Below are 20,683 nucleotides of genomic sequence, written 5' to 3'. Positions count from 1 at the left end.
TTGCTGTTGCTGTTGTTGTTGTTGTTGTTGTTGTTGTTGTTGTTGTTGTTGTTGTTGGTGGTGGTGGTGGTGGTGGTGGTGGTGGTGCTACTGCTGTTGCTGCTGGTGGTAGTGATGGTAGTCGTGGTACTTATAGTAGTAATAGGTTGTAATGGTAATAATTTGTTGCAAGTAATGTTTTCGTTTCGTCGATATGTTTATAAATATCATTTGAGAAAAAGTTTGAGATTAAAAGTTCTAGTCGATGCAAAGTAACGCAATGACAATGAAATAGGAGAATGTACTTTGTTAGAAGAACAAATATGTGGATATCGCATAAAAAGTAAAATCTTAAGAACACAAAGATACATATATGCACGTAACACATTAAATGTAGTACAATAAGGACGAAAGGAAAGAAATGGAGAAGACACCGAATAGAATAGAAGGAACAGAACGGAACGGAACGGAATGGAATGGAATGGAATGGAATGGAGTGGAACGGAACGAAGTAGTAGAGTGGTTAGGATCAGAGCAGATTGGACCAAGGCGTATCGTGGCATTACAGTGAGCAGTACAGGGAAAGGGAAAGTAGGGGTAGAGAATGAGCGGGAAGAGAAGGGGGAAATCGAAGAGGGAGTGGGGTCGGTGGGGAAAAGGCTGTAGCAAGACGTAACGTTCTCCCACTCTTGAGGCCCAAGCTTTACCAAGTCCGTTCGCGTCGGCCAGTTCGTTAGTAATTACGCGACAAGAGATACGTTTGGGTTAGGTATCGTACGTAGGACTCGGTTGTGTCTGAATACTGTTTGGGTGTGGCGTTTGTTTTTGAAAGATCTGATGTACAGTTATCGATCATCCTTCTTGTCGAAGACTGTTTAGTAATTACAAAGGAAGGGAAGGTTAAATTCACAGTTGTGAAGTGCAAGTTGGACTAACAATAAGCCGACGAACTCGAAAGTGTCCTCGCTAACGGAGTGCGTAGCGTTAGAGCCGTTAAATTACCTACTCTCTTTCCAAGGTAGAAAAATGCTGCACTCTCGACGGATTTCAAGAAATATGTTTTCATATTGTCGAGTTAGGCCAACTGGAAGATTGTTTACGCGTGTGTCTCGAGCAACGGTACATCTTGTAAAAGCTGCAAGGAACGACAGTCGAATGAATCCACGAGTATAGTGAAGATTTTGCATGCACGCAACCTTTCCATCTACAGCTCTGGGGATTCTCGAGTACCTCGTAAGCCGGATCACGTTGTTTCTGATACTTTCGATGCAAGCTACTGTCCTTCTTTCGAATCGACAAAATCTCCGTCACTGTTTTCTTCAAAGCATCAGGTTTTGTTTGGATTATTGTACGGCTTTTGAGTCTGCCGTATTTCGCTCGACCGCATCGGAAGAATGACAGTCTCGGAAGAGTAAGTACGATGACGCATCGAAGTGCTTCCTGTCCTTTTTTCCTCTCCTTTTGACTGGCTAATTTCTATTCACTTCCAGTTTTAATAATATTCGATACACGATACTCACTAGTTTGCCATTTCATCAATTTATTATATACTTTATTTCTTAAAATGATTCATTTCGTACTAACGTTTGATAGTCTACTAATCTTTATCGCGCATTTTTCGTGTCAAATATTATACGATTTTTTGTTTACCTCGAGTAATAGGAAAACTCTCGTTTTTGGAAAACTGCATAATGCATTCTGTGTGCGTGTGTATATTTTTTCGAAAAAGAAGTTGTTGTTACATCAACCACGTTCCTTTGTAAGCTATCATTTTTCCTTCTTAGTACTGTGCGTATGACAACTATTCACCTGACCTACATATCACGGATGAACAAGAAATTGGCTCGAAGGAAAGAAAAAGACAGGGTGAGAGACGCGAATAGGAATTTTTTCCCTCGAGTACTAAGTAATGGAGTCAATGGCTTATCGGAAACCACGGTAGTATTACTAATGCTTCCGAGTAATTAAGGGGACAGTAATCTGATAATTAACATCGATCAAACAAGAATTGAATTTGTTCGGGAATCGTGATAATTGTAAGAAAAATTGGAATTACGAAATACAACGAGAGAAAACAATGAAATCGCGTATAGGCGTGTTCCCCGGTGAAAAGATTTCGCGCCAAGAATGATCGGCTGTTGTTCGGACAAGCATCCGGTCCGTGTGAGCATTGGAACGATCGTGGACAGTCGTAAGGGTGGTTGTATCGTGAAGAGGGTACTCGAGCGTGTTCGAGTTACTCGAGCGCGCTTTTAAGGTTTTAAGACCGAACGTTGTTGAAGGAGATAGGAATGCATGGTATGCGACTTACTCGTTGCGACGCGTTCCACTCCGAGTTGGCCCGATTCGATTCGACGAGCGTAGTCGAGAAAGACCGAGACGAGTCGATCGCGACCGATTCGAACCGATCCCTTTCCTGTCGACTGTGACAAAAGTCCCTTTGCTTTGTTGCTCAGCTGCAATTTCTCGAACACTTCGTGACCCTGATTTACCGATCGTTTGGGGACCATGTCCGTTCCGTTATGCATTTTTTCCCGTTCTCTTTGTTAGGTGCGTAAAAAACACGCGGTATAGGAAAGATCTCTCGGTATGCTGTTTCTTTTCGTGTTAACTAGTTTCTCGAGTCACGCGAAACTCCGTGTAAATACGTACAATCAAAGATAAATATAAAAGGTTCGAAGCAACGTGACTTTTTTCGATTCGTTATCGTGTTCTCAAGTTCACAGATAAGAAACGATCACAGGAATAATAATATTGATAAGACGGGTGCCGCCGCGCGCCTAAGAGTATATCGCGGTGAAATTGAGAAGCATCGATGTGTAACGGTGCATCCTTTTTACACGAGTGACAAGTTGTAGTAGTTGGTTGTCTCGCGCGTACAATTCTACCTGAGATTTCGACCGTCCCGATTACAACTCAACCATAGGTGATTGTTGAATTTCGGTGGAATGATCATCGATAAAGGTCGTTGGTGCGTAGCAAAAGTAGTAATTGGCGCGTAAAAATGAATATTTAGAGAAACTAATGTTGTAACTCTGAAACAAGAAATGCCATCGCCGTTATACGTACACGACAAAGGTCAGGAAAGTGAAACGTAATAAAAACGTCGGTACATTGAGAAGCTTCAATGTTCATTTTTCGTTGGTTATTCTTTATTCGTTTCCATTTCTTCTTCTTTTTTTTTCAGAATGGCCACGGAGTTGGCAAGTAAGAAGGCCGAGCGCGAGGCACTGCGTGGCGTGATTCAACAATGGAACGCCAATCGCTTGGATTTGTTCGAGCTCTCGGAACCGAACGAAGTGAGTTTCGGTCGTACCTACTCGATTTTTGTCAATTTCGGTGGGTTTGAATTGTTCGATCGAGATTTGTCTGACGTTTGTCCGATTTTTCAGGACTTGGAGTTTCACGGCGTAATGAGATTTTACTTTCAAGACAGCGGTCAGAAAGTTGCGACAAAGTGCATCCGAGTAGCATCGGATGCGACGAGCCAAGCGGTGATCGAAACTCTTATCGAGAAATTTCGACCAGATATGCGAATGCTTTCGGTTCCAGAGTACGCCCTGTATGAAATTCACGAGAACGGTGGTAAGTAGGAGGTACATACAATGTATATCTGCCCTTTTTTTTCCTTCGAAATCTCGAATTGAAAAAAGAGTAACGCGTGAACGTATGTTACATCGATTTCGATCGAGTGCATCGTATACACGCGGGGAAGTTAGGCCTATTTATAGACTAATTGCATTTCGTTTATAGAAGAACGCAAGCTTGGACTCGATGAGAAACCATTGCTGGTACAATTGAACTGGCACATCGACGATCGCGAGGGACGTTTCCTTTTGAGAAGAATCGACGACAAGACCAACGCCCAAGGTGTTGGTTTCTCTTGTTCGGATGGATCTAGCTTCCGCAGAAAGCTGAGCAAACGCGAGAAGAAGCAAATGAAAAAGCAAGAGAAACTCAGTCGGTTAAAGAGCCTGGAACAGGATGAAAATGCGATGCCCGTCGATCAAAACGGAGTGGCAGAGAAACTTTATACGGGTAAGCGATATAAACAATACGTGCGCACGTATACGCACTGTGTATTGTTACAGATACGTCGAACGACTTGTGTTTCAAAAGGTTGTTCGATGATTATCGATCGAATTGCGATTCTGTTTGTTGCTACGTCGTTGAAACGGTCTCGAGTGATATTAGAAAACAGAGACACGCGTTGGTAAGGAAACACGTTACTCGACGTTTCAGAGTTACCCGAAACTAGTTTCACTAGGAGTATTTCGAATCCGGAAGCTGTGATGAGAAGGCGACGTCAACAAAAATTGGAGAGAAAATTGCAGCAATTCCGCAGTAAAGACGGCGGTCCTGATACTGGTGGAACGTTAAAGATTTACGGCGAGGCGCTCTGCAAAGATGTCCCGTACAAAACGTTGCTTTTGAGCGTGCGGGATTCGGCGGTACAAGTTGTACGGGAGATGCTCTCGAAATACGGTCTGGAGAAGGTTGACCCGCAACAATATTGTCTCGTGCAGGTCAGTTTGAATTTGTTTTCGATCGATCGACATTTTTCCGTTTCCTGCTTTCAACGAAGAAAGTTTAGGATCGAATGTATCGAAGACGAAGTTCGAGCACCGTTCGAAATGCTGAACGAATCGCGACGATCGTGATATCGCGGACGATAATTAGAATTCAAACGATCCGAATCCCCTTTAGTTTATTTACTTAATACTGCGCAGGTGAACAGTGAGAATGCGAGCGGAGGAACGCAACAGGAATACATATTGGACGACGACGAATGTCCTCTGGCCATTCTTATGAATCATCCTTCCGCACGGGGTAAGTTGGTTCAAAGTCCTAAATACGTACATATGTATGTACTCCTCGAAGATTCAAGAATCGCGGAGTTTGTGCGATGACCGTTCCAGTTGGAGAAATCCACCCCGATTGTTGTTCATTTATGAAAATAGGATAGTAAACGAACAGTATTCGATGGTGTGTTGGCCTTTGTGAAACTTTTCAAACTCGCTCGCTACGCTTGGATATTTGATAGAAAGTCCGGCCGTACGAATGGGTATCGAATCGAATATCGAAAATATCAAAGCGATCCAATGTGGGTGAATGAGAAAAACACCGTACCGACTACACAGAAGCGCGGTCGCGTTCGTACCGACCTAGACTCGGTCGAAACACGTGTGTATATCTACGTGCATAATCGACAGGTGTACGCGCGTGCGCCAGTTCATGCGAACCAACCCGACCGGCCACCCCCGTCTCTGTCTGCAATGCTCAAGTTCAGTCGCGCAACATTGTGACGTAATGTAACGTTATTTCACTCAGTCGTGCTTGGAACTTGGTCGCGACGCGAAGGAGTTTTGGTAAAATTTGCGAGGCGAGATACAGCAAAAGGATTTGGACTTTCACCGGAAAGAGTAGTCACGATGAAATGTAATCGGTTGATCGGTGCGCAACACGCTACGGTATCGCGGGTGAAAGAGCATCACCGTGAGTCGCGGTGCAGTGTGTCGAATGGTGCACGGTAAAGCAACATCGAAATATCGAGACGCGATTACCCTCGAGTATACGATACGTTTTGCAATGGGGTGATCGGAAACATAACCCAGTCTGCCCGGGTGTGAAAACGCCCCACTTATCGTAATTATTTGTAAATTAGGAAATCTTCCGACCGCTCGACATTTTGCGAAGGAGGAGAACGTGTTCCCTCCAAGTCGAAGAAAATCGAAGATAAAACGAGGACAGACAGCGATAGCATCCCGGGCAGGGAGGAACCAAATCTAGCCGATACCGATAATCACTATGGTACACTAAGGGAAACGACATTATTTTACACGACCAAGTTCTTTTTACGGTTTTTGTAAATTGCCGAAAGGAATGAAGGGAATGCGACGCGGTGTATTTCGCGTGCCGCATTTTTTCGAATATTTTCTCGAATACTCGTCTTGAAGGTGAGACAGTGAATCGTAGAGGACCAAAACTTTGGCGGACCATCGTCGATCGTAAAGGGGACCACGCAACTTGCAATCGGGGACCACAGCCGAAAAATCGGCGCGTTTTACGCAATATGATGGATTGGGGAATTAGACGTAAGAATCATTTTCCTCCCTATTGAAGCCTTGCTTTACGCGACATTCCGTTCCCTTTCCCATTCCCTTTTTAATCCTCCGGCATTCTGAGCGTAAATAATTTAAAACCGTTGCTCGCCGACAAGTATTCTCTGTCGTTGAGAATCGGAGCAAAGTGCACGATCATGAATATACACGCACGGTGTAACCGTTGCACGGCTAGATCGATTCGATCGACGAGACTTCGCGTTGCATAGATGTATGTACGTCGGTGAGAGTGTCGATGAATATTTGTATATATGTTTGTACGTAAGTTCGAAATCGATCGTACCCGTACACGTAGAGTTTAATTAGAATCTTTTCCGCGGATTTGGTCGATTGTCTCTGTCCGTCTCTTTCCGGTGGCTTTTCTTCCACGAGAAAGGCGGTCGATTCTTTGCCCGAGAAATGGTGACAGATTGGTCTCGCACTCACAACGAGTGCGTACATCGAATAAGCTCGAGTCGACGGTAGTATTCGAAGAAAACGAGCAACGAATAATTTCCTTCGCGTTACGGCTCGATGTTTCCGAGATTTCGTCGAATCCATTCTTCATATTTGGGCTGCGAAAGTTCGGCGAGTTGGTGTATCGATCGTAGGAAATGGAAGTAAAAAGGTGCGCTTGTGTCGACGCACGTGGACTATGTAGGTCAGTTGGACACGCAATGTCTAAGACGTAACGACGATACGACGTCGATATTGGTAACAAGCACGAACCGAATGTTGTTTCGTGAGCAAAAATATAAGAAATCGAATGGAAAGGAGATGGGGGATATTAGGACGAGTGGTAGGTGGGGTGGGCGAATTGGTGGGTTCGTTTCCACGAGTTCGAGATTATCGATGAGAAAAGATACGGCCCGACGTAGAGACGAAGCGATACGAGAGACTGGACGAGGATTGATCGGTATCGTTTGTATTGTTTTCAGGTTCGATTATGTTCCACGTGCGTAGAAGACCCGCGGATTACGTGCCTCGGAAGCGCAAGAAAAAACCTAGCGGCAAATGGAACGAATTCGATCACAGGTTTGTGAAGTCTTGTCCTACGTTTTCCGGTAGATGTCGATCGGCAGCCAGACGATCGTTCGTTATGTACACGAATGCACGAATGTGTACGGTTCACGTGGTTCGATTGTCGCGCAGGTACGAGGACGAGAGATTACCCTTTTTACTCGAATTAAATCCGGATGGAAGCGACGTCCCAAATGGAGCCGGAACACGACACCGACTGCAGCCCAACGTGACGGAGGTGGGTTCGGAAAGACCAATAGGTCCACAAGCGGTTCAAGCTCAAACTCTTACTTTGACCGGACCGACGGTCATGCCAAGGCATTGCGTAATCGCTTTTACCGAAAATATCGTCACGCTTACACCCTGCTCCAGGGACGCCCATACATACGTTAACAATCAGAGGATACATCAAACGACGATTCTCCAGGTAATGCTGCATTATCGTATCGTGGACCGTGGAACGTACGTTCTTCTTTTTTTCCCTTTGTTTTCACGTGTTCATCCATGTATTTGTAGAACGGAGCGATCGTCAAGTTCGGCAGACTGCATACCTTCAGATTCATTGATCCAGCACCCGAAGAACGTATTAGACAACGACACGACTCCGGGAGGCAAATCGAATACGGCTACGAGCGGTAAGTGCGCCGACCGACTACGGTTAAAAAGGAACACGAACTAAATGTTCGTTGTTCCGCTCGGAATGTACAAAATACTCCGATACGATACAAGACGCACGATGCACGATAAAACACCGACTAGACCGATAGACGCGTAGAAGCGACGTGGAAATTAGGGAATAGGTTAGAAAGTAAAGATAAAGGAAAAATGGGAAAACTCCGAGGGGAAGTGTCTGGCGCTTAAAGAATCAGGTGAGAGAGTAAAACGAAGTAGCGAGTAGAAGGGGATTTTCCGAATTTGGCTGCTGCGATGGAACAAGACCCGTACCGAGCATATACGCGTTTCGAGAGCACGCTTTTCTTTTTTTACACATTGTTCACGAGATCGGTATGTTATTTTCCGATGTGTTAGCTGCGCGAACTTTGTGCGCTCAACAACGGAGAGCCATCGAAGACTGTCCTCCCTGCACCTTCGAGTTTCTTTCGTCGTTTATTTTTCATTTCTTGATTTTGCTTCTTTTTCTCCTGCACGCGGCCTGCTTTTGTACCGTAGACGCTCCCCAGACTTGACCAATCAAGAGACGAACGCGGAAAGATACGGGTCTGCGTCCGGAACTCCGAACGGTGGACAGATTCAAGTTCAAGGCCAGGGTCAGTCGGGTCAGGATCAACCGTCTCATCCGTCTAGTCCGAGCAAGTCCGCCGCGCCCAGCTCAGCTGCCGTTTGCCTCGCTCGAAGCCCAAACCACGCGCCGGAATCCACGCATAATTACGAAACTACCTTCGATCTCGATGGGAACGTTGAGACTGCCAGTCTTACCAGCAGCAGGGACGGTAACAGGTAACGAGCAGTGGTTTACCACCGAACGAAAAGCTTTGCTTTCGTCTCGTAAAAAGTGGCGCGCGGCTGAAGATGCGTGCTTCCGTGAATGGATGGATGGGTGTGCATATAGAAAGTAGATAGGGGAGGAGGAGGGAGACGAAAAAAGCGACGGAAGAACAATCGACGTTGAATATCTCGTCGGATTCCCTGTTTCGTCCGGGTTGGGGAAACGAATACGAACGAATACGAACGAATAATACCGATATTTTTCCCTGTTTCGACAGAACCTTGCAAAATGATCGACAACCGCGTGGGACGGATCCGATTTTGCCAGCCGTGCTGGAGTTTCTCGAGGAAACGGAGGAAACCTTTTTCCATGCTGTGATCACAGACGTGGAGCCGTCGGCGCCTCAATTTAAACTCGCGCCAACGTACACGCTTTATTTGGCGGCGAGATACCGCGCGAGCACACATTACAGACCGGAATTACAGCCAACGGAGAGAGCGCACAGACTGACGGTGATGTTGGCGAACGTCGCCGGTATGATACAACGAGTGATACAGGTAACGGTAAAGTAGAAGAATAAATAACACAGGGAGCAGATTTTCTATCGTAACGAAGCATCCGTCGTAACGATAAGACACTAGAAGGCGTTATTCGCATCTTCGAGGCATTCGCGTTGCCAGGAGGTTTTTTTCAACGTTTTCGACTTGTCGATAGGAACGATACATGGACGCATCCTCTCTGGCTCTTTGGTTAGCAAACGGATCGGAATTGCTGCACATGCTGAAAAATGATCGACACGTCGGGGCGTTCTCAACAAGGGCGCAGGACATTTTAACGGAGGCAGTTCACGCGGCATTCGCGTCGTTGGTGCGCTGCATATCTCTCGAACTTGCACCGGCGATGTCGCAGTTTATGGCCGACGCTGACGAGCCTGCCAAGGAAGCCGGAGTTCTGCAAATATTTTCGAGTACGATGGCTCTGCTGAGGCGGTGCAGAGTTAACGCCGCCCTCACGATTCAGTTGTTCAGTCATCTGTTTCACACGATAAACGCAACCGCGTTTAACGCGTTGGTTTCGAACACGAACTTGTGCGTAAGATGGTTCGGTCGTCGACTGAAAGCGAGATTGAACGCTCTCGAGACTTGGGCCGAGAGGCAGGGCCTCGAGCTTGCGAGTCAGTGTCACTTGGCGACGATCATGCAAGCGACCCATCTCCTCCAAGCGCCGAAATATAACGCGGAGGAGCTCGCTACATTGAGTTCTACCTGTTTTAAGCTAAATTCCCTTCAAGTCAGGGCATTGTTGCAAAAATATCAGCCAGCCGCGGACGAGCCGAGACTTCCGGCAGAGTTAATCGAAAACGTAGTCAGAGTAAGTCGATTTGCGTGCGGTTGTCGCGATCGCGCGCGAACAAATCCATGATCTCTTTTATCGCATTACGTTAATGTTACGTTATCTTACGTTAGGTTACGTTACACGTTTTACGTTACACGTTATACGTTGTACGTTGTACGTTGTACGTTGCATTGCGTTACGCTGCGTTGCGTTGCGTTGCGTTGCGTTGCGTTGCGTTGCGTTGCGTTGCGTTGCGTGTTGCGTTGCGTTGCGTTGCGTTGCGTTGCGTTACGATGGATAAAAATTTCAGGTGGCGGAAAGTGTAGCCGATACGCTCGCGCGTGCGGACGGCAGAGAGATTCGACTCGAGGAGGAACCTACGCTAGCGTTGGCTCTTCTTCTTCCGGAGGATGGATATAGCTGCGAAGTGATACGCGGTGTGCCACCGGGTTTGGCCGAATTTTTAGCCCCGTTGCAACGGGACGGTCTGTGTCGAATGGCACCGCAGCCTACGAGTAGTGGATACTGGACCATATACATGATAGATCATCACAATAACGTGAGTCGTTTTCATCGTTTTTTTTTTTTTTTTTTTTTCGAATTTTCGACTTTTCGAGGAAACTTTAAGCGATTTTTGATACTTTGCCGAGACGTTTAATCGTTCTTCGTCGCAGTTTCGTAGCCCCAGCGCGATGAGCAACAGGTCCGGAGGTTATTCTTGTCATACGGGACCCAGTCCGGCTCAACCAGAGATTCACGTAATAAAGTTACATAAATCGACCAATGGAATGGGTTTGAGCATCGTCGCAGCTAAGGTACGTACGTACACGTATATCCACGATCCAACTTGAAGCGATACATCGATCGATGTGAAAACGTTCGTTCGTGTCTTGCAGGGTGCTGGTCAAGACAGGCTAGGAATATACATAAAGAGCGTTGTCGCGGGTGGTGCTGCTGATGCTGTGAGTAGATAGTTATTCCGCAATACACGTAATTTTTTCAAGATCAATTCTTCGCCCCGATATTAACGAAATGTTTCACGAACCTCGTTTGTTTCGAACTTTTCGTGGAATTAAGATTCCACATTTTTCTAAACGCCCTTTATATCCACGTACCTTGTAGCTGGAGAAACAAAGACTATTCCCGATTTTTATTGGCCAAAATTGGACGATGATCGATTTTTTATAATTACTCTTGTAATCGATCAACAAAGGAATAGTATTCTAGCCTCGTGCCACGTTCTTTCCATGTCCTACAATTACCGCGCACGCACATTTTCCTTTTTCTTTTCATTTACGTTGATTTTACGACTATTTCCACAGGACGGTAGATTGACGGCTGGCGATCAGTTGCTCAAAGTGGATGGACAAAGTTTAGTCGGAATTACTCAAGAAAAGTGAGTACGCGTTGCTTAGAGGTGACCAGCCGACAAGACCACGATTTCGATTGTAATATTCGCGCACGTCCGCCTTTTCTTTTTGCAGGGCTGCCGAGTATCTGGTGCGTACCGGGCCGATAGTCACCCTCGAAGTTGCCAAGCAGGGTGCCATATATCATGGTTTGGCCACTCTACTGTCACAGCCATCGCCCGTTATGACCAGAGGTACATATATTTTCGTTCAAGTTGCATTTCTTTGGGAATACGCGATCGATCGTGATTCTTTCGTAAACATTTCCATTTTGATCGATATACGCGTTATCGCGAACCGAGCAAAAGATCCGACACCACCGACTTTTTTGCGCGTCCAATGATCCCGCTTTCATCCACGATTGCTCGAGGAGGAATGTTCGAATGCTTGGACGCTTTCTCTGATCGTTCTCGTTCGCGAGATGCAGATAATCGCTTGACTAACGCTTTACTAACTGATTCTTCCCGAGCAGCGCACAAGGTTCGACCCAAGTCCGAGCACTTGGAAGCTTCAAAGGTGCAGGGAGGGAACGAGCCGCCGTCTACGTCGCATTCGATGGGTAATTTGTTGAGCGTACCAAGGCACGCGATCGATCCAATACCACCAGGTGCGACTATCTCCCCGCCTACCGAGGGTCAATATTACAGTCTCGATCCGTTGAATACCACGTGTCGAACGAATTTAACTCGCGACTCGTGGCACGTTTCGCCAGAAAATGCGCGACCGTGTTCGCAATGTGAAAATTCGTGTAATTTTGTCAATCGCGCACCGAACATCGAAACGACCGCGACCGCGACCGCGACCACGACCGAGACCGCGACCGAGACCGAGACCGAGACCGAGACCGAGACCGAGATCGAGACCGAGATCGAGACCGAGATCGAGACCGAGACCGAGACCGAGACCGCGACCTCGACCTCGGTAAAACGAATCTATCCGTCGCGGAAGGAAGGAGAGGCTTCGCTTCGTACGGTTTTGTGTTCGTCCTTCGGGACTCTGTCTTTGTGTACTCGAGGCCATTCTCACCTTTCGCTCGATAATTCGCGTCGCTTTCCATCCGGTGGGAACGTTAGACGAATTTGCCCGCTCGTTCAGGACTCGAATACCGTTCGTACATCGACCGCGACGAATTCAGTGATTGCGCGCGACGCCTATGAATCCTCGGCTGCGGGAAGCAAACTCGACAGTTTCTTTCTCGACTCTATACCTTATATCGATCAGACGGACGATACTTGGTTGGATGAAGCGAACGATAGCGCGAACGATCATCGGATCGAAGTTGCGACCGATATTTCACGGTCCTGTTCCACCGAATCGTTGCGTCCGTTCGACGAAGATGCGACGACGATCGAGCAACAAGGATTCGAACGACGAACGAACATCGAGATGGAAATACCAACGCCGACGTCAACGAGCAGTTCGTTGGAAGGAAGAGAATTGACGGGATGCGAAACGAAAGTGGGTAACCAAGCGTTTGCGATTTCGAAAGCGTACACCACGATCCCGGAATTGAATCTCGATTTGTCCGGTCTGGACAGCGATACGTCGAGCGACGTATCGAGCTTCGACAAGTGTTGGAAATCGCCGGAAGAAGTACGATTGGGATGCGGTCGGGTAGCAGCCCTGGCTAGACACTTTTCCAAACTCGAGAACGCCGAATCGGTCGTGTCGAGGTCGAACGGGATCGGATTCGGAGTTGGTTCTAGAAGATTTGCGTCCGAACCGAACTTCCTTTCCTCCGGAGCGTACCGTGAGACGCGAACGGGCCATCGTTTCTCCATTGTCGGCAAAGAATATTTGTCCGAATTGGATTTGCGGAGGAACAACGTCGATTACACGCGGAACGGTAACGCGCTCGAAGATACGGAGCCGAACAAGGATAAACGAACTAGCAGCAAAGAGAAATTGTCGTTGTCCGAGCAACGGCAAATCATCGAACAACTCGAGAAAATGTCTAATCTCGACGATGCCCTCGCGAATCCTTCCTGGTCCGAGAACAACCTTGTCCACGAAAATTTGAATCGCAGGCCGCTCGACGTTCGATTACCGAGGCAATTTTCGAGCTCTTATCCGTGTTTGGAGAAAACAGACTCATCGAGGGACGAGACGAATAAGATGGAACGACGTTCGCAAAGAGAATTATCGAGCGTGAACGTCAACGACGTAGTTTGGATTATTCATAAATGGAAAGATAGTTTGGAGCGGAGTAATCGAGTAAACGGTACACCGTGGTCGAAAGAGAACGGCACCGCGATCGCTTCAACGGAGCCTAGTCTCGTCGTCGATGGTAATTCGTCTCGAGGTTCGAAGTCGAGCACTCGAAAGGAGGATCGTGCCTCGATCCGCTACGACGAGAGTCGACGAGAAACGACGAGTAACGACAACGTGCAAGAGTCGGTAGATTCGACCAACGAATTGGACGAATATCGACAGAAATCGATCGATCGGGCGATTTATGCAAGATCGGATTTTACCTTTTTACGTAAGCAACCGACGCCATTGTCTGCGTCTAATTGACTGTCTGTGTGCCTGCCGAATTTGGAAATGATCGTTATATGCAACACGCCTGAACATCCACGTCCAACAGTTACATACGTGTGTACACGTTTCCAAACTTTTTTAAACCAAACCGCCGATTTTATACCATCACGCATGCCGAGGTTTTTTTCGTTGATACGTTTTCGACGACCTTTCGATCTCGATCGTGATTGCATTGCGCACCTGCCGTTGAAATGTTTCTTTCCCTCTTTAGTTGGTGATCTATTCGCGCTCGAGACTAGAGACCAAGTAATCGCGACGTCGAATCGGAAACACGAAAGACGACCCTTAGTTGTCCCCCTGTACAGTACATATTGTTCTCCTTTTTGTTCAATTTCGGGTTATGGCTCGATTGTGTGTTCCACGCGCGAACGAAATCGTCCACGCTGTTTGCTTTCCGTATTCGTGTTCGTGTCCGTTTTCGTACACAGTAGGTTACGTGCACCGCGTATACGCACACCACGCGCACGTTGCATGTCGTCCGTTGGCTTGCTCACGCTAGTTCTAGATGTTGTTTTCTCTCAGAAACGTGTTTTTGCATCTTGTGCTTATCGCAGGACCTCGTCGCATGAGTGAACGGGACTTACCGTCACGGCTTGGACGCGACGCAACTGCTCCTCAGCAACAAATACATGCCAGCAAGTCCGTGCCAGCGTTGCACAGTAAGTAACAGAATGGCATTCTCTCTCATCGATTTCCTCTCTTGTGTCTGTACAACACCGTGTTCGTCGTTGCGATCGCTTTTGTGACTCGTTAGTCCAACGCATTTCATCGAAAGTTTACTTTCGAATTAGTTTTAGCGATCCATTAGTACGCGTCGTAAAAATCATTATCATCGTCGTGATTATAGAGTCGCGTCGTTTTACGGTGTTCGAGAATATTGTGCCGTCGGGGAAACGGGAGTGTGTTTGTTATATACAGACTCGTTTACAGATGTTGGCACTGATGGAAAACAGCAACACGAAGTATTCAATCCTGGTTACAGCAGAGCATCGTCCAGCAACAGCGTTACACCACCGGTTACGCAACCACCATCGATGACTGCGATCAACGGTACGACGTCACTGCGTTCTCGGTAAATATTGAATTTGAATTATTATTATCGAAAGAAGCGTGTTTTTCTACTCGTTTTTGAAAATATACAAACACTGATTTTCTTCATCTCCGAAACAGCTCGAGTCATAACTTGCATGACCCGATAAGGATCGGAACGTTGCCGCCGAGCGGACTTGTGAGTAGACAACAGTCGTCGCCGAATTTAAATCCCAGTCAAACGACCGCGAGTAGCAACGGTTCGACGACGGCTATCGGGACAAGCACCGCGAATATTCTACACAGTAACGAAGCCGAACGATTTTATCAGAATCTGAGTGTTTACAGGAATCAAGACGTGGCGACAAAACAGCGATATAGCCCGTCTCAACATTTGGATGAAAGGTAAGATTTCGTTTATCTTGTTGCTTCGCAACAATTTATGTTTCCTGCGCGCGCGTACATTTGTCGGTGTTTCCGTGTTCCAGAAATCCACTACAGTTGCAAAAGAGCTCGAGAGGATCTCAAAACTCTTTAAATCGTCCGGGTACGTTCGAAACGAGCCAACCTAGAGATCGACCGATATCCGCCTACGTATCGCAAACGCAACAACAATCTTATCTCGGTGGACAATCCCAGCAACCAGGTAGCGTGGCACCTCCAAGGTCGCAGTCCTCTCGAGACATAATACGACAAGAAGCGAAGCTTCAGGAAATGCAAGAAGAAGTCAGAAGACGCGAACTACGAGGTGGGGTACCGGTTCCGCTCAATCAATGTCGACCTACCACCTATAACGTGAAATCGAATATGACGCAGCAATCGACCAATTCGGTTGTACGACCGACAAAATCGATTGGTTCTCCACCAAATTTCGGCTCGAACGCACCGGTAGCGGTGTCCGCGCCAACTATTTCAACCACTGGCCATGCCGCGAGGCAAACGGCCGCTGCAACTTACGGTTACGTGGATTCGCATTACGGTCCATACGTAGTACAGTATGGAAAGTCTCCGCCTACGCATCAGCATCAACATCAGCATCAACATCAACATCAGCATCAGCATCAACATCAGTATCAACATCAACACCAGCACCAGCATCAACACCAGCATCAGCACCAGCACCAACAACAACTTCAATCGCAACTTCAGCTGCAGTCGCAGCACCAGCATCAGCATCAGCATCAAAATTTTCAACAACAAATATTGGGTCATGCTCAGTACGGTACGCAATCTTCGAGGGGAAAAACCGATTCGACTCGGTTGCAGCCGAACGGGATGTCGTTGGACTATGCTAGAGATCAAAATACCCAAGAAGTCGGCAGATCGTACACGGACCAAACTCGACATTTTGCAGCTGGATCGCAGTATTACTTGAATGGCGGCTCGGATGTACGAGGCGATCAGTATAACAGTGAAAATGGTACGAGCAGAACCCAAACTTTACCGGAAGGAAATGCTTCCATCCAATCGAATGATATTGCCCCAATACGACCCGCACTTCCAGAAGATGGATTCAGAGAAAGTCCTCCGCCGCCGCCGCCAAATGCTACGACTCATCCTCTTTACAACAAGCAGTCGGATTCGAGGTAATACGTCGTGAAATGTTTCTTTGTTTCATGAAAAGCAGAGAACGAAGCCGTCTTAAAGAATACATTTTTTTGCGACCTCGATAGATACACCGCAAGTATGCAAGATCCTCCTCGAGGTGGATATTATCCGGCAAATGGAACGGCGGGAACTGCGTTACAGCCGCGACAGTATCAGTACAGCGCCACGAATCCTTGGCAGCGAGAAGAAAGAGAGAAGGTAAAATGAACCAACGATAATTTCATAAAATAGAAATGTTTGAAAAGTAGTACGGTAAGCGATAGGGAAATGGTTTTATCGTTATAAATTATTTAGGAACAAGCGCTCAGAAGGGAAGCTGCAAGACAGTGGCGAGATCAACAAATAGCGGAGTTGAGTGCATTACCTCACAGAACCTCGCAACAGGAGGAACAGCTTCGAGCTCTTCAGTTGGAGAGGGATTTCCAAAAAAGAGCCGAGGAAGCTGCTAACCAACAGGACGACGACGAAGAAAGTAACGATCTGGATGCCGAAAGTATGCAGCGAGTTCAGGGTTTGCTTCGTTCAACCACGACTCAAGACCGAGGGAATCTATCGGAACAACATAATCCTAATTTGTCGAGAGTCACCGTTGCCAATCAGTCGCAGCGAGGAAGTCATGTTGTTCAATCTCTGGGAGCATCGATACTTTCAACGGGCCTTACCGCCCACGGTATTAGTGCTCAACAGTGTACACAAAGCATCTCAACTATCTCGTTGAGCCAGCAAGAAAACTCTGGCTTGCATTTGTCCCAAAATCTGCAACACGAACAAACCAATCAAGTGCAAAACAATGTCGGACAGATACCGATGTCATCCTTGATTCAGTTGACCGCTTCTCAAAAATCCTGTACCCTCGGCATTCCTCAGTCTACTGAAGACAAAGAAATTCAACGTAGGCAGGATGAAATTAAGAGAAAGCAAATCGAATTCGACGAAACTTTGAAAAGGAAGGAAGAAGAGGCCAAACAACAACAAATCCAACAAATATATCAGCAACAACAGTATTTACAACAATCGCAATCCCATCTTAAGAACCAACAAGTATTACACCCTAGTATGTTGCGATTGGAAAACTTGGTTATTAATGGACCGAATGCACCTTGTAAGTACACTCTACGTACGATGAATTAGAACAAGCGAAACAATCGATTCGTATAAACCGTATGTATATATATATATACATATATATATATATATTCCGTAGCAACTCAAAATGGTAATAATGACGCGCCTCTGCCACCGGAACGGGGCTCTAGTTACGCTGTAATGTCGCAACAGGGTGCTCTCAGATCTAATAGTGTAAACGCTTCTAATATGATGCCGGTGACCCATCCTCAACAGCCAACGTCCATTAAGAGAGTCTCATTTCACGACTCGAATGCAAACGTAGCGGAATCTATACAACGAAATATTTCTACTGGAAATTTAAACACGCCTCCATCCACAACAATGGACATTATTGCGGAAGATCCAAATGTGAGACTCTCGAGTTGCTCCTTTTTATATTTGTGAATAATCCGCCCATAACCTATATCTCTGAAATATTTATATTGGTAAACATTTACCAAGGCCTTTTAAACCTTTTCTTAGTTTGGAAAGTTTCCCGGTTTTGTATTTCAAAATTATTATGTCCGTAAACGATCGTAAAAAGATTATTAGTTTTTTGCCTGATTCCAGAATTTCATCAATGATGCGGAAAATTTATTGGCATCTCCGAAAACACCCGAAGGATCCGGTATACCGATTACTGGCAGCACACCTGGCGTGATAGGTGCTCAGGAAGTTTACAAGTAACATTACGTTATTGCTATTACATCGCGTATAAATTGACCAGTAATCACTTGATGACCAAAAATTTGTATCCCCCTCGATTGGTTTGTTCAGGGATCCCAGACAAAGGCGATTGGCTGAAAAGCAAAAACTACAACAAAATTCTCAAATTGGGCCAGTACCTGAGAAACTCAGCTTTAAAGAAAAAATGAAAATGTTTGCAATGGAAACCGGCGAAGATGGGACTCCTCGGGATAAAGTAAAGATTTCGCGCGCCCAACGCGAAATTGATAATATAGGTAATCCTACCGCTCTGAATAGCAATAACAATAGTAGCAGCAACACTAACAATAACAATAACAACAACAACAATGGCAGCAATACTTCCATCAACAACAATAACAACAGCAGCAGCAGCAGCAACAGCAGCAGTAGCAGCAGTAACAACAACAACAATAGGAATTAAGACTGAAACTCTAAATCAATTTTCATTGTAAGCATGTTGTATCGTTACTGGTACCAATAGATGGGGTCGTGCGTAAAATCATTCCAATCGCTGTATGCAGACTTTTCAGCAAAATCTACATACCGACGAAGAACGCATGCGTAATGATTAGCAACAAGAATTATTCGAGACAAACGTATTTTCGCACTGTCGAATCGTTTCTTGCATTTATGGTAGGCTACGTTCGGTGTACTCGATTCGTTATCTCATTCTTTTTTTTGGGCCAATTTAACGTTAACATTGACAAAGTTGCACGCAACAAGCAAAGCTTGCGAGAAATATTGCTCCGGAACTCGGAACCGTTACGTTGACTTTACCGCGTTAGCATACAAGAAAGATTATATTTTATGAATGTATATAGATGGTATTAGTTTAATTTTTAGAACTACTTGTTATTTACGATGTTGTTTCATATTTATATTTGATATCGCACGTATCGTACCGAGTACGGAGTGTCTCGACGTTACGCGTATGCACGTTTTCGTTATTCAGCCAAGTGGCACGAAAGCTTTAATGCGATCGTTCGGTAGAACATGCGCGCGCGGACTAATCAAACAGGCAGCTTTAAAGTAAGACTATACAGGTAGAAAAAAAAATATGCGTTCGACCTAAGGCAGTTTCATAATCTTTAATTACGTTTGACTATTACGCGTTGTAGGCTTAGCGCGCCTATAGTTGTCCGTGTTTCGCTCCTCGTTCCGTTCCGTTTCGTTCTATTCCGTTCCGTTCCATTCCATTCCATTCCATTCCATTCCATTCCATTCCATTCCATTCCATTCCATTCCATTCCATTCCATTCCATTCCATTCCATTCCATTCCATTCCATTCCATTCCATTCCATTCCGTTTTATTTCATTTCGTTTCGTTTTGTTTCAGTTTGGTAAATTTTATCGGCAGTTATGTGTTGTTCTATTCCATGTCTATTCTTAACGGCGACTGTCAATCAGATAATTATTTTTCGTTAAGTAATTCAAACAAAAAACACTCGAGGGAAAAACATAGAATGCGGTTAGTTTGAAACAAGCAAAATAACTCTTATTCTTAAGCACATAACGTGCGATGAGGTAACAGTCCATTTGTTATGTTTTTTCCGCATTTTTGTTCATCACATTGATTTTGCTAATACGTCGAGTAAGCGAACGATTGCGACACGCGCTATCGAAACATGTGTAGTATAAAAGTATCCTGTCTGTCGTGTATAACCAGCATATGGTATAACTGCACTATATTTTTTTTTAATGTATTTCACGTTTCATCAAAACGAAATCGATTCGTTGGTGACTTAAAGCAAGTACTCTGTGACTGTAAACCTTATTATCAAGTATTATCACAATTTATTATCCTATACATTACCGATTATATTTTTTAATTATTGTAAAAGAAGTGTGATGCGAGTAAAGAAGTACGAGTCACTTGTAATTTCAAAAGCGATGGAAAAGATACGCTAGATGAAGTTAAAGTTGTTCGTTCATATAGTGGTATATATGTATATACCCATGTGTGTGTGACATACACAACGGAATTTTAGCGACATCTGTACTGGAAGTGATAATAGAGTTTTCTAATGAAATTGAATGTAAAGGAAAAATACCTTTGTTAGAGAATCAAAAGTATATGTAACTCCTTTAGTGTGCGCAAAGAAAGGGAAATATTCGTAAACACATTGGAGGATTCGTAAAAATAAGAATACATAAAGGCAGCTCGTGTATCGTCTATTTGTAACTATGGTTGGAGCGTTGACCAATTTTCTAGGAATAGGTGAGACTAAACAATATCTGTCTTTGGTTTCGGGTACGTCCATTTTACGTTCGAACAAGAAATGTTTTAAATCATCACTATTGAAAATTTTATATTTTGTATGTAGATGTAGTTACCGAATAATTTTAACATCTGTACAAAATATAAAGAACAAATAAATTTAATTTGTCTAGTGTCTAA

General features: G+C 45.3%; 1 protein-coding gene across 10 annotated transcripts in view; it reads left to right on the top strand.

The window, feature by feature from the left end:
• The window catches only part of Cno (adherens junction formation factor afadin), a 23,459-nt gene extending 2,776 nt beyond the window's left edge, over nucleotides 1-20,683 (top strand). For 2 of the 10 annotated variants that reach the window (XM_076327493.1, XM_076327491.1), the window contains exons 2-27: nucleotides 3,167-3,278; nucleotides 3,372-3,564; nucleotides 3,733-4,017; nucleotides 4,222-4,505; nucleotides 4,710-4,809; nucleotides 7,019-7,115; nucleotides 7,233-7,527; nucleotides 7,617-7,735; nucleotides 8,271-8,558; nucleotides 8,825-9,104; nucleotides 9,262-9,918; nucleotides 10,193-10,441; nucleotides 10,557-10,697; nucleotides 10,779-10,844; nucleotides 11,205-11,278; nucleotides 11,367-11,485; nucleotides 11,764-11,898; nucleotides 14,387-14,491; nucleotides 14,763-14,904; nucleotides 15,003-15,266; nucleotides 15,350-16,447; nucleotides 16,535-16,667; nucleotides 16,764-17,571; nucleotides 17,674-17,945; nucleotides 18,147-18,259; nucleotides 18,354-20,683. In XM_076327493.1, the coding sequence (XP_076183608.1) occupies nucleotides 3,168-3,278; nucleotides 3,372-3,564; nucleotides 3,733-4,017; nucleotides 4,222-4,505; nucleotides 4,710-4,809; nucleotides 7,019-7,115; nucleotides 7,233-7,527; nucleotides 7,617-7,735; nucleotides 8,271-8,558; nucleotides 8,825-9,104; nucleotides 9,262-9,918; nucleotides 10,193-10,441; nucleotides 10,557-10,697; nucleotides 10,779-10,844; nucleotides 11,205-11,278; nucleotides 11,367-11,485; nucleotides 11,764-11,898; nucleotides 14,387-14,491; nucleotides 14,763-14,904; nucleotides 15,003-15,266; nucleotides 15,350-16,447; nucleotides 16,535-16,667; nucleotides 16,764-17,571; nucleotides 17,674-17,945; nucleotides 18,147-18,259; nucleotides 18,354-18,705 (6,780 nt within the window). In that variant the 5' untranslated portion in view covers nucleotide 3,167 and the 3' untranslated portion in view covers nucleotides 18,706-20,683. Of the gene's footprint in view, nucleotides 1-711; nucleotides 1,391-2,957; nucleotides 3,058-3,166; nucleotides 3,279-3,371; nucleotides 3,565-3,732; nucleotides 4,018-4,221; nucleotides 4,506-4,709; nucleotides 4,810-5,786; nucleotides 6,075-7,018; nucleotides 7,116-7,232; nucleotides 7,528-7,616; nucleotides 7,736-8,270; nucleotides 8,559-8,824; nucleotides 9,105-9,261; nucleotides 9,919-10,192; nucleotides 10,442-10,556; nucleotides 10,698-10,778; nucleotides 10,845-11,204; nucleotides 11,279-11,366; nucleotides 11,486-11,763; nucleotides 11,899-14,386; nucleotides 14,492-14,762; nucleotides 14,905-15,002; nucleotides 15,267-15,349; nucleotides 16,448-16,534; nucleotides 16,668-16,763; nucleotides 17,572-17,673; nucleotides 17,946-18,146; nucleotides 18,260-18,353 lie in introns of those variants that run through there. The other 8 variants (XM_076327494.1, XM_076327490.1, XM_076327492.1 and 5 more) reach the window with 8 other exon arrangements.

This window comes from Ptiloglossa arizonensis, chromosome 2 (assembly GCF_051014685.1).
Source record: "Ptiloglossa arizonensis isolate GNS036 chromosome 2, iyPtiAriz1_principal, whole genome shotgun sequence".
Lineage (NCBI taxonomy): Eukaryota > Metazoa > Arthropoda > Insecta > Hymenoptera > Colletidae > Ptiloglossa > Ptiloglossa arizonensis.
This window is presented reverse-complemented; position numbering and strand designations above follow the sequence as displayed.